The 12,353-nt window shown below is 36.6% G+C and overlaps 1 protein-coding gene across 2 annotated transcripts in view; it reads left to right on the top strand.

Annotated features, from left to right (window-relative positions):
* The first annotated feature begins 3,073 nt into the window (after nucleotides 1-3,073).
* Nucleotides 3,074-12,353, top strand: part of LOC21395552 (protein ENHANCED DISEASE RESISTANCE 2) — a 71,206-nt gene continuing 61,926 nt past the window's right edge. Inside the window, exons 1-9 of one of the 2 annotated variants that reach the window (XM_010108574.2) lie at nucleotides 3,074-3,553; nucleotides 4,310-4,384; nucleotides 4,576-4,629; nucleotides 4,895-4,960; nucleotides 5,246-5,304; nucleotides 6,002-6,204; nucleotides 7,153-7,187; nucleotides 7,335-7,435; nucleotides 7,503-7,598. In XM_010108574.2, the coding sequence (XP_010106876.2) occupies nucleotides 3,347-3,553; nucleotides 4,310-4,384; nucleotides 4,576-4,629; nucleotides 4,895-4,960; nucleotides 5,246-5,304; nucleotides 6,002-6,204; nucleotides 7,153-7,187; nucleotides 7,335-7,435; nucleotides 7,503-7,598 (896 nt within the window). In that variant the 5' untranslated portion in view covers nucleotides 3,074-3,346. Of the gene's footprint in view, nucleotides 3,554-4,168; nucleotides 4,206-4,309; nucleotides 4,385-4,575; nucleotides 4,630-4,894; nucleotides 4,961-5,245; nucleotides 5,305-6,001; nucleotides 6,205-7,152; nucleotides 7,188-7,334; nucleotides 7,436-7,502; nucleotides 7,599-12,353 lie in introns of those variants that run through there. The other variant, XM_024172555.1, reaches the window with a different exon arrangement.

Genomic DNA, 12,353 nt, shown 5'->3' on the forward strand with positions numbered 1-12,353 from the left:
AGTGATTAAAAAAATTAATTAAATAAAAAAGTTAATTTAGGGTCGAAAATTTGTAAAGAAATAGGAATCCAAAACATAAAAAAGTTAATTACATTTATTAATTTATAAAAAATTAAAATTAAATTAAAGTGAAGGTTAGGGTGACAATTCGTGTCACATATCGTGTTTATGTCGTATTTTGATCATTTTTTCCTAAATTGCAGTCAACTCAAACATGTACCGTGACAAGAAATTTTTAAAAACCGCAAAACGAACACAACACGACACGAAAATGACCCGTTGTAAAAAATTGACTCGTGAACCCGAAATTGACACGAAAATTATATACTTTTTTTGGTTTTGTATATATTAGAAGTAACTTAACATTCATAACACACTAAAATACAATATCATCCATCAAAATTAAGCAAATAATAGTATAAGATTTTAAGTATAACTATCATAATATCACAAGTTCATAATAAAATTTAAAATATGTGATGAACCTTAACCCGTGAAATTCGTGTCATGTTCATAATAGTATAAGATTTTAAGTATAACTATCATAATATCACAAGTTCATAATAAAATTTAAAATATGTGATGAACCTTAACCCGTGAAATTCGTGTCATGTTCATAATAGTATAAGATTTTGTACGAGTTTCGTGTCATGTTCAGATTAGGCGGGTCCAACCTGAAATTGACCAGTGTTTTTCATTTCAATTTCAGGTCGACCTAATTCTGGCCCGTTCATCTTTTTTCTCAACCTTAACTCGTGAAATTCGTGTCATTTTCGAGTTGTGTTGTCGTGTCGTGATCCATATTGTCGACCCTAGTGAAGGTATAAGAGGGTTAAATTATGCATTATAAAAATACTATCTATAAAGGGGTAGATTTTTAAAATCCTTATTAGGAGAGTATTAATTAGGGACTCTCTAGAGTCTTTGTAAAAATGAACTGCCGGTGGTCTCTACATTTCAACCATCATATCTATATCAAAATCTGTCTGTTCCGTATACTTTTTCAATCGGATGTGATTTTAATAAAATTTAATAATCAGAAACTGAGACTACCGGTGGAGCGGACTATCAAAAAAACTCCTTATTAATTGTAAGGAAATTGTAATAAATAGAACAACATTTAAAACCTTTGAAAATAAATAACCTATTTATCATACATTAGAAATTAATGGGCCATTTTCATTTTTTAAAGTTTTTATTTTCCAATTTTACCATCTTTTTATTTTCTCCCTTTCTTCTCTCTCTTCCAACCTTCCCTTTCTCTTTCCTCTCTCGGTGGATCTCCTCTCTCTTGTCATCGGAACAAAGATTCAAAATAAGCACACAAACACAGTAGTAAATCCAATCTATCAAAATAGTCTAATGTATTTGGAATTGCTCATTGTCATCTCCATCTCTCTGTGCAAGGATTTGGTATTCATAATTATAGGAGAAAACTACCGCTCCGAAGAAGGCCGAGGAGAGGATGGAGAAGGATGTGAAATCGCTGCAAAACCACGCGATGGCCATGACAAAGTTCTTCGTTGCGGCGAACAGATCGAAGCGACATTCTCCGGCAGTCTGCGCAAAGTTCTTTGTCGCGGCAAGAGTGGAGGAGATCTGTTCATTTTGAGATCTAATGTCGATCTCCGTCGACGTCGCCGTCGCTATGTCGACTCACTTGGCTTCGAAGACAATGGTTGCGACGACCGTGAATCCAAACGGTTTTCATCAATCGGAGAGGGAAGAAGAGAGAGGGGGAGGAGAGAGTCAATTGGAGAGGGTAGTAAATAAGGGTTGAATATGTTTTATTTAATTAGGGGTAGTTTTGGTATTTAAATTTAGTGTAAACTTGAATTTACCATTAAATGGCCTATAACTAACTATTTTAAAACTTTGGCCAATTAATTTTTATAACTCTTTTTAAATGGCCTATTTACTATAAAGTCTGTGGCTACCCTGAACTCTATTATGTTGAATAATGGCGTGGCCTGGAATAGAACCACGATGACATGAAGTTCGACCCTCGTTCGCCATTTCTTCTTTTTCAATGATTGTTATTGCTAATAAATCTTCGAAAAGCATATTGGCTACCCGATTAAGAGTCATAACTATTGATGATATAGATTGTTGATAAATAGAGTTTAGATGGGTGAACATGAGAGATGAGTAATCTTATTTATAAAGGTAGAAATATGACCGTTAATAATATAACTGTTGAAATTAAAATTGTTATTTGAATTTAAAAATTAATAAATATTAAAATAATTCATATTTAATTAAATAAAAAGTATAATTAGAGTCACTCATTAAAAAATTATTAATTAAAATAACTTTTAAGTTAAAATTTAGAGAATCCCTTGATGATGCTCTTAATCTAGTCTATTTCCCTCATTCACCTTTTATTTGGGGAAAATTTTATACGTGTAGATATAACTGCTCAAACCTACACGCCCTACATAATCAAGATCAAATAGCATAATGTTGGGACCCACTTACACCAGATCATGCCGATTATGTTCGCCGGCGCGTGCCGCATTTCTTCGAATCATAAAATAAAATTAGAATTGAATAATAAGAGTATTAAAGTATGTTTATTTCACTAATTTGAGTTTTATTATAGTAAAAAGCTCTCAGAAATAATCATATTTAATTTTTTTAATATAATAAAAGTTCTCACATACATACACATTAAATTCAAATTAAAAACTCAAATCAATAAACTAAATAGATTCTAATAATTAAATATATCATAATATGTGGACGTCGCTAGTCCTAATGCATGTTGACTGACTAAATTCACCCCAATAAATTTGAGGACCATGTCTGGCCCCATTGCCACACGTACGGTTTAAATACAAAGTTATATGACTCATTTAGTTTATTAATTTAAGTTTTTAATTTGAGATAAATGTGATTTTATATAAAATTTTTTTATTATAATAAAAAAATTAAATGTGACTGTTTATGACTCAAATCGGTAAAATAAATAAGTCACACACGAATAATTAGAGAAACCAAAAAAAAAAAAGAAAATAGCGAGGAAGAAGCTTCAACGGTGCTGTCTTTGTCTTGTCCGCTCCGAGTCCTCCCCTTCAACGGCTGTTTCTCTCTCTTTCTCTCCTCCCCATTTCTTGTCAGAAAGATAAAATTCCATCTTCTAGAGAGAGATAGAGAGAGGGAGAGGGAGAGGGAGGGAGAGAGAGAGAGCCCATTTCTTGTCAGAAAGATCAAATTCCATCTTCTAGAGAGAGATAGAGAGAGGGAGAGGGAGAGGGAGAGGGAGGGAGAGAGAGAGAGAAAGAGAGAGAGAGAGAAATCGGTCGTGAATAGTTCGACGGAAGTTGATCGCCGCCGCAATACGACGATGGAGACGAAGTCGTTGAGCGTGGGATCGGAGAAGGAGAGCGGATCGGAGCATAGCGGCGTCGTCGGCGTGTTCGAGTATTTCGGTTGGGTTTACCATTTGGGCGTGAATTCGATTGGCCACGAGTATTGTCATCTCCGATTCCTATTCATCCGAGGCAAGTACGTTGAGATGTACAAGCGGGACCCCCATGAAAACCCCGGCATTGTGAGCTTACTCTTCTGTCTTTTGTTGTTTTATAGTTTTTGGTGCTTTTTTTCTTTTTTGCCTTTCCCTCTTCTTTAGATTCTTTCCCCCTTATGATGTAGTTCAGTCTAATACGTATCAATAAACGGAATAGAGGATTGGTTTTTGTTGGAATTTCATGAAAATTGAGTTCGTGAGGTTGTGGACATTAATGGTGTAAAGCAGGGAAGGAAAAGAAAATTGGTTACATAGCTGAAATTAAAGGGCAGATATGAAAGCAAAAGAAAAAAAAAATTAAAATAGTTTTTTCTTCAATCAATGTGTTTGGTCAGTGTTCCTTCGTTATGACATGTTCGTATGCGATTAGTGATTTCTTAGGGGTTTTTTTCTTTCTTTTTTTTTTTTTTTCCTTTTTTGTTTGCTAGAAAGCGCCTACAGAGGGAATAAACGATTAGTGATTTCTTAGTTAAATATGTATTTGATTTCTTCAAGACACTACCTAAAGTTAATCTTGCTATAGATTCAACATGAATATGAAATCCAGTTTGGGCTTATTTTCTTGTGTTTCCTACTTAACAGACATGAATATCCAGTTTGGGCTTATTTTCTTGTGTTTCCTACTTAACAAATCGGGCGTCTTTGATGTTCTATCTCCCTCTCCTGGATAGATGAAGTAAAATTTATGCACACTTTGAAATTCAGCTTTCGCAAATGATTGTTTAAATGTCTAATATTGTCTAGTAATTAATGTTTGATGATTCTTTTATTTTTGTCTAGAAACCTATCAGGAAGGGTGTTGTTGGGCCCACACTTATGGTGGAGGAGCTGGGGCGTCGAAGGGTCAACCATGGGGTAAGGTCCTTGACCCTTGTGAAATCATAAATCATTTCTGCTTTGATCAATGTGTAAGATTGTTCCTTCTTCTTTTAACTTTTCCAAATTATTATCTTTTTATACGCATTTTAGATTTAATTCCAACTGAAATAAAATCTATATTGTTTTGGATATAATTGAATCTAAGTTAGTGTCAACTTCTTTTGTAGGATGTGTATGTCCTGCACTTTTACAATCGCTTGGATGAGTCAAAAAAAGGCGAGGTATGCTGTAGTTCTTGTTCTCCACTTTATGGCGTTGGCAGAACGTCTACGTGTTATTACTTTTGGCATTTTTTCTCAATGGTTTTATAGCTACTTTTTGAAAGAGAATAAAGAAAATAGTTATTGACATTGTATGTATGATTTCGTTCATGCTTTAAATGCCTCAAATTATTGAAATGGGTAATCCCTTGACATGCTTTAAGTTTGAGCATATTTAATGTGAAGTTTGGATGTGTTGTTTCACATTTTGATTTCTTTTGTAAAGATTGCTTGTGCTACTGCTGGAGAAGCTCGGAAGTGGATGGAAGCATTTGATCATGCCAAGCAAGAGGTACAAATAAAATCTTTTCGGGAAGAAATTGTGACACATAAGATACTTAACATCAATCTGATTTTGAAACCTTCTCAAGAGATTATTTATTTTGCAATATGATTCTTAAATTGCACAAGTGTTGTAGGACTCTCTCTCTCTCTTGTTTTTGGCCTTTTGTTTTGTTTTGTTTTGATTTGTTTTTGTTTTTGTTTTTTGTTTTGTTTTGTTTTTGTTTTTGTTTTTTTTTTTGTTTTGTTTTTTTGTTTTTTTTTTTCTAATGTCCTTCGACTCTGCTTTTGGCAGGCCGAGTATGAGCTGTCTAGAGGAGGGAGTTCTAGAAACAAACTGAACATGGAGGATGAGTATGCTTATCGTTTTCTGTTAATGATGCACTTGCTTTAGTACTTTATAGTTCATACAAGTTGAACTTGTTTAACTATATAAAAAGCATTGTAGTTTAGTAGAAGATCCCTGAATTATGTTAGTTAGGATTGAGAGAAAAATATAATTAAACTAGTTGGTTTACAAAGTGTTTCTTATGTAAAAGAAAAAATTGCTGAATTTTATTGGATAGATGGGTTGCAGAGTCTGCTGGTTCAATTGAATAGAAATATATTGTAACATTCTTGTTCAGGGAAAAAGTTTAGATTTGACGCTAATTTCTGGTCAAGGTTTTTATTATTATTAATTTTTTTTTGAGGGGATCAAGGTTTTATTATTGTTTCTCGATTAAATTATACCTATCCTTCTCCTCTATACTACATTGTGTGCATGATGTAATGCATTTTATTTTATCATATTTTCTTTTCTTCTAATGTAAAATTTTTGTTTTCATCTGCTTAGTCTGGTTGTGTGAAATTGGTAAGATGTTATGGGCTGCTGATTTTCTTAGTTCTTATCTTTCTGCCGTAATTCCATTAGTGTTCTCCGTTTGATGTACTGTTTTCATTTTTAACGATGTTTTTGTTTCTTATATAAAAGAAATCTGCAGTCACAGGGAGAAAAATATTTTAAAAAGGTTAATGTCTTAACATGTATCAAACTTTTATACCATTGAAGGATCAATCTGGAAGGACATCGACCTAGAGTTAGGAGGTATGCACATGAATTGAGAAAGCTTATACGAATCGGTCAAGGTCCAGAGACGCTTTTGCGACAGTCCTCGAGCTTAGCTGCTGATGTTAGGTCAGATGGGTACTTTGAAAGGGACGTTGGTGACGTGATTGAGGCACAAAAATGGAAATGTGTTCGAACAGTTAATGGTATTCTTGCTTTATGCTTATAAAATGTATTTCATAGATGAGACCTGCACAGAGATTCATGCTCTCTCTCTTAACAAGTACTTAAGACTATTTTGGTTGATTTTAAACCATCCTGCAGTATGTTGCTGAGCATACTGCAGCTTGTTAAAATTGCGAGCTTCCAAGGGTGTTGTGGAAAAGGTTGTCTTGTAACCTTAACTTTGTGGCTGAAATTCTTTTATAGAATTTGTCAAGAATGGTGGGGGGACGGGTTGGTGCTAAGAGCAAGGTCTATGAAGTCTTTGTTTGTAATACCTTGAATTTTACTGAAAGCTACATTTTGCTTGTTAAAATTGAGAGCTTCCAAGGGTGTTGTAGAAATGGTTGTCTTGTAACCTTAACTTGGTGGCTGAAATTCTTTTATAGAATTGTCAAGAATGGTGGGGGAGGGGTTGGTGGTAAGAGCAAGGCGTATCAAGTTTTTGTTTGTAATACCTTGAATTTTACTGAAAGCTACATTTTTCTTTTTGCAGAAATAGGAGAAAGGTCTTTAAAACGTCTTTCCCCTTTGATGATTTTTCCTTATTATTAATATTATTATTATTATTTTATCCCTTCTGGAATGAAGCTTGGGCATAACTTATTTTCTTTCAGTGCTACTTCCTTCCTAAGCTTAGATCACTATCCATTGGATCAATTTTATTCAGCCTTGAAGTTTTGGGATATTTGTTTCTTTAAAACTTCAGAATTTCTTCGAGGCTCTTAATCAATAAGGAAGTGAATATCATACGGTAGTGTTTAACAAAAGAAAAAAAGAGATAAGAAAAAAAGTATATGGTTGTGGTCTATTTAAAAAGATAGGTTCACGGTGCTTTTTAATTTGCATATTGCTTATGTTCTTGTGATACGTGAAGGGAAGGAAGACAATTAGTTTTAGTTGCTCAATACTTTTTGTTTTTCTGGTTTCAGGTGTTAGAATCTTTGAAGATGTTGCTGACTCGCAGGTAACCTCTTCTTTTAGCCTATATTGATTCTCACTTACTGTATTGTTTCAATGGAATTCTAACATACAATTGGTGATAAAGAATGACTATTTCATGGAATTTAAAAGGTTTCAAGTTCTTTCATAATGGCATTTCACTTTTTTGTAGAGTGGTAAAAGCATTCTCGTGAAGGCTACTGCCGTTGTTGATGCAAGCGCCGACACTGCTTTTGAAGTGGTTTTGAACATTGAGCGGCGGCAAAGATATGAGTAAGTAACCATCTTTTTAGAGGATACATGGTGAGACGACTTTCATCTGATAATTTTCTTTTCACAGATGGGATATGCTGACCGGTGACTTGGAGCTGGTAGATTCTTATGATGGACACTATGATGTTGTCTACGGGACATATGATCCGAAATATCTTACTCGGTAACGTTAACATATATGTGCCGACCAAATTTGTATACTTGTTGACATCTATCAAAGATTGAACGAAAGAATCGTTTTATACACTGCTCATTATTACAGCAAAGGTTATCTTTATACATAACAACCCTAGCACTAAATTAGGAAACTACCAAGTACTAAATTATGAAACTACCAAGTCAAATCCCATGATTTATGGGAACTCCTAACAGAAAAAGGAACCTTAGCTGTATAGGCCTAATCCTAGGATACAATAGAATACAATTTTCTAAATTAGCTAACCAATTAATTATACGTATTTTCCCACACTCCCCCTCAAGCTGGTGAATAGTTATTTTCCATTCTCAGCTTGGATTGTCTGAAAAACTCAACCCTTTTGTTAGAACATCAGCAAGTTGACCATGTGTAGACACATAAGGTGTACAAATCAGTCCACTACCAGCTTCTCTTTAATAAAGTGTCAGTCGACTTTAATGTGCTTTGTTCGGTCATGTTGTACCGAGTTGTGAGCTATGCTAATTGCAGACTTGTTGTCCAGTAGAGTCTCATAGGGCCGTCCCACTTAATCTTCAAATCTTCAAGAATGATCTTTAGATAAAGTAGTTCACATATACCAGGCTACCACACCATGTTTCTTACTTCTCCCGAACACAAGGTTCCCACCAAGGAAGGTGCAATATCCTGAAGTTGACCTCCTATCAACAATAGATCTAGCATAATCTGCATCAATCTACGCTTCAAGTATCAATCCTCCATTTCCTGCTTCAAGCATAATCAGCATCTTATTCTTTTGAATAAGATCCCCTTTCCTGGTGTTCCCTTAAGATAATGAAGTACTCTGTGAGCTGCTTGCAGATGAACTTTCTTAGGACTATGCGTAAATTGACTGATCACACTCACTGCATATGCTATATCTGGTCATGTGTGAGAGAGATTGATGAGTCTTCCTACCAGGTGTTGATACATTTCTTGGTCTACCACAGCATCCTCTTTTGCTTTTCCAAGCTTGAGATTCGGGTTCATAGGAGTGCTTGCTGGTTTGGATGCAGTCTTGCCTGTCTCCTTGAGAAGATCTGTACCATACTTCTTCTGAGAGATAAAAATTCCCTGCCTTGAGTGTGCGACCTCAATCCCGAGAAAATACTTCAACCTACCCAATGCCTTGATGTCAAATTCCTTAGCCAAACATTGACTCAAAACCTATTTCTCCTTATCATCGTTCCTTGTTACTATTATATCATCAACATACACTAGAAGGGCTGTATTATATCATCAATATACTAGTAGATCTAGCATAATCTGCATCAGTCTACGCTTCAAGTATCAATCTTCCATTTCCTGCTTCAAGCATAATCAGCATCTTATTCTTTTGAATAAGATCCCCTTTCCTGGTGTTCCCTTAAGATAATGAAGTACTCTGTGAGCTGCTTGCAGATGAACTTTATTAGGACTATGCGTAAATTGACTGATCACACTCACTGCATATGCTATATCTGGTCATGTGTGAGAGAGATTGATGAGTCTTCCTACCAGGTGTTGATACATTTCTTGGTCTACCACAGCATCATCTTCTGCTTTTCCAAGCTTGAGATTCGGGTTCATAGGAGTGCTTGCTGGTTTGGATGCAGTCTTGCCTGTCTCGTTGAGAAGATCTGTAACATACTTCTGTTGAGAGATAAAAATTCCCTGCCTTGAGTGTGCGACCTCAATCCCGAGAAAATACTTCAACCTATCCAATGCCTTGATGTCAAATTCCTTAGCCAAACATTGACTCAAAACCTATTTCTCCTTATCATCGTTCCTTGTTACTATTATATCATCAACATACACACTAGAAGGGCTGTAACTCCCCCTGAAGGAGGGTGTTTAATGAACAGTGTGTGATCTCCTTGGCCTTGTTTATATACCATAGCCAACATAACCCTTGCAAATCTTCCGAACCATGCCCGTGATGATTGCTTAAGGTCATACAGAGCCTTTTTTAATTTATAGACAGTATGAGCAGCCATGTTCTTTGCATAACCCGGTGGAATCTCCATGTAAATCTCCTCTTCTAGTTCCCCATGTAAGAACACATTCTTGACATCTAATTGCTGCAACTCCCAACCATAGTTGCAAGGGCCAACAATAGTCTATTGTATTCATCTTCGCAACAAGGGCAAAAGTTTCCAGTTAGTCAATCTCATACGTCTGAGTATACGCTTTGGCTACCAATCGAGCCTTGTATCTTTCCACTGACCCATATGCTCTATACTTAACTGTATACACCCATTTACAACCCACTGACTTCTTTCTTGCTGGTAACTTTACCGACTCCCAAGTTTTGTTCTTTTCTAATGCCTCCATCTCCACCTTCATGGCTTTTTCCATTTTTCCCTAGACAAAGCCTCAGATAAACTGGTAGGGATGGTGATGGTATTTAGGCTTACAAGAAAGGCTCTGTGAGATGGTGAGAAATTTTTAAATGATAGAAAATGTCTTAGTGGGTATAATGGTCATGTTGTGCATTCTTTGGTTCCTTTCCTAATGGCAATTGGCAGGTCCTGGTCATCATTTTCCACCTGAACTTCAGTTTCACTTTGTAATGTAGGGTTAGAAATTGTTACCTCATTCAAAGGATCTGAGTTGGACTCTTGGACCTGCTTAGGTTCAGGAACATCCATCTTCTTCCTTGTATACACCTTGCCTTCATCAAATCTCCCATGTCGAAGAGCAGATTCAGTCACAGGTTTGGGATCATGCACAGATTCAGGTTGCACAGGCACGGGTTCAGACACAGGTACAGATTGATTCTTAGGTTCAGATTGATTTTCAGATGAACTAGGAGGTTCGGTATGAGATTTGGATGTAGGGGGTTAGACACGAGGATTGGTGGCAGATCAAGGTCAAGCAAAAACTTTCCTTATCTTCCCTAGTTGAATTCTCCCCCTGAAGATAAGGATTGGTGAAATAAGACTCTTGTTCATTGAAAGTGACATCCACCGAGACATAGATTTCTTTGATGGAGGGTGGTAACACTTATACCCTTTATGAGTTGACGAATGGCTCACAATGACACATTTTAGAGCCCTTTGACACATTTTAGAGCCCTTTGATCTAATTTCCCTCTGTTTTGACTATGGACATGGACAAAGGATACACACCCGAAAACTCTTGGAATAAGGTTGTTTGTAGTGTTTATGTTTGGGTAAAAAGGATGAAAGGATGTCCATGGGACTCTTGAAACCCAATACTCAAGAAGGCAACCGATTTATGAGGTGAGTGGCTGTAAGAACTGCTTCCCCCCAAAAAACTTTAGACATATTTCTAAAACAACATGGCTCGGGTTTTTTCAAGTAGGTGACCATTTTTCCTTTCTGCTACCCCATTTTGCTGTGGAGTATTAACACAAGACGACTCATGAACTGTTCTCTCTTTCTGAAAGTCTGGGTTAAGAATTTGGTTGAAATAGTCCCTAGCAATATCCGACCCAAACCTTTTGATATTGACCCCAAATTGATTTTGATCATGGAACAGAAGTTTGGGAGTACAATACTAATATCAGATTTATGTATGAGTAGAAAAAGCCAGGTAACATGAGTGCAATCATCAATGAAAGAAACAAACCATCTTGCCCCATAAACATTAGGGACAGTAGATGGGCCCCAAATATTGGTGTGAATAAGATAGAAAGGAATAGATTTTCTTTCATTGCTAGTTGGAAAAGATACACGCTTGTGTTTTAGCAAGTTCACACACCTGACAATGAAAATCTTCAACATCTAAGTTTGTAAACAATGAAGGAAACATGATCTTAACAACCCTAAATGATGGATGTCCTAAACGGCAATGGTGAAGTAGAATTTTCTCTTTATTGGATGAAATGAACTCTGATATGAAGGAATGAGAAAATCTGCCCTTGGTCGTGTTCAACTGACTCGGTGCTTCAAGATAGTAGACGCTATCCCATTCTCTAGCACGTCCAATCGTCCTCCCCAAATCCTTGTCCTGAAATACACTAACTACTGTGAAAAACCACATTACAACATAAATCTCGAGTGAGTTTTTGTATAGAGACAAGGTTGGTGGACAATTTAGGAACATGAAGGACATTCCTTAAGGTCATTGATGGGCTTATTTTGACATCTCCTACGCCGGCTACAGTTGTTAAGGATCCATCGGCTGTGGCGAGTTTCCTACTACTGGGACATGGAGTGTAGGTTGAGAAAAACTTTGATGAGTGGGTCATATGGTCCGTAGCTCCTGAATCCATGATCCAGGAGTTGGTAAAGGTTGTATCCAAGGCATTTAATCCAAAGGAAGATGGAAACTTACCTGAATATGCCAAAGAACAAGTACCTGGAGGCCTTTCAAGACTGTTGATAAGAGATCTCACCCTCGTAATCTCCTCCTGGTTGAGATTATTCGACCCCTGTGGTGCGGATTCACCTTGTGGTGTGGCAACAATATGGACTTGTCCATTACTCCATGATTGATCTCCTTTCTGACTCCATTCACTGCTTGGAGGTCCATTGCTCCGAGTCTGATCTCCTCTCTAGCCCCATTCATGGCTTGGGGGCTTTCCATGAAGTTTCCAGCATTTTTCACGAGTGTGGTGAGACTTTTTGCAGAAAGTACACCATAATTCGTCACGGTCATGAGTCTTCAATTGGCTATTTCTTCCTGCTTCAAGGGCTGTTCCTCTCTCTGTGTTCTGGATTGATTTGCTACCACACTAGCCACCATAGCCGATCCATCTGTGCTCTGTGATTCAAGCAT

The sequence above is a fragment of the Morus notabilis genome, unplaced genomic scaffold (assembly GCF_000414095.1).
Source record: "Morus notabilis unplaced genomic scaffold, ASM41409v2 Scaffold111, whole genome shotgun sequence".
NCBI lineage: Eukaryota > Viridiplantae > Streptophyta > Magnoliopsida > Rosales > Moraceae > Morus > Morus notabilis.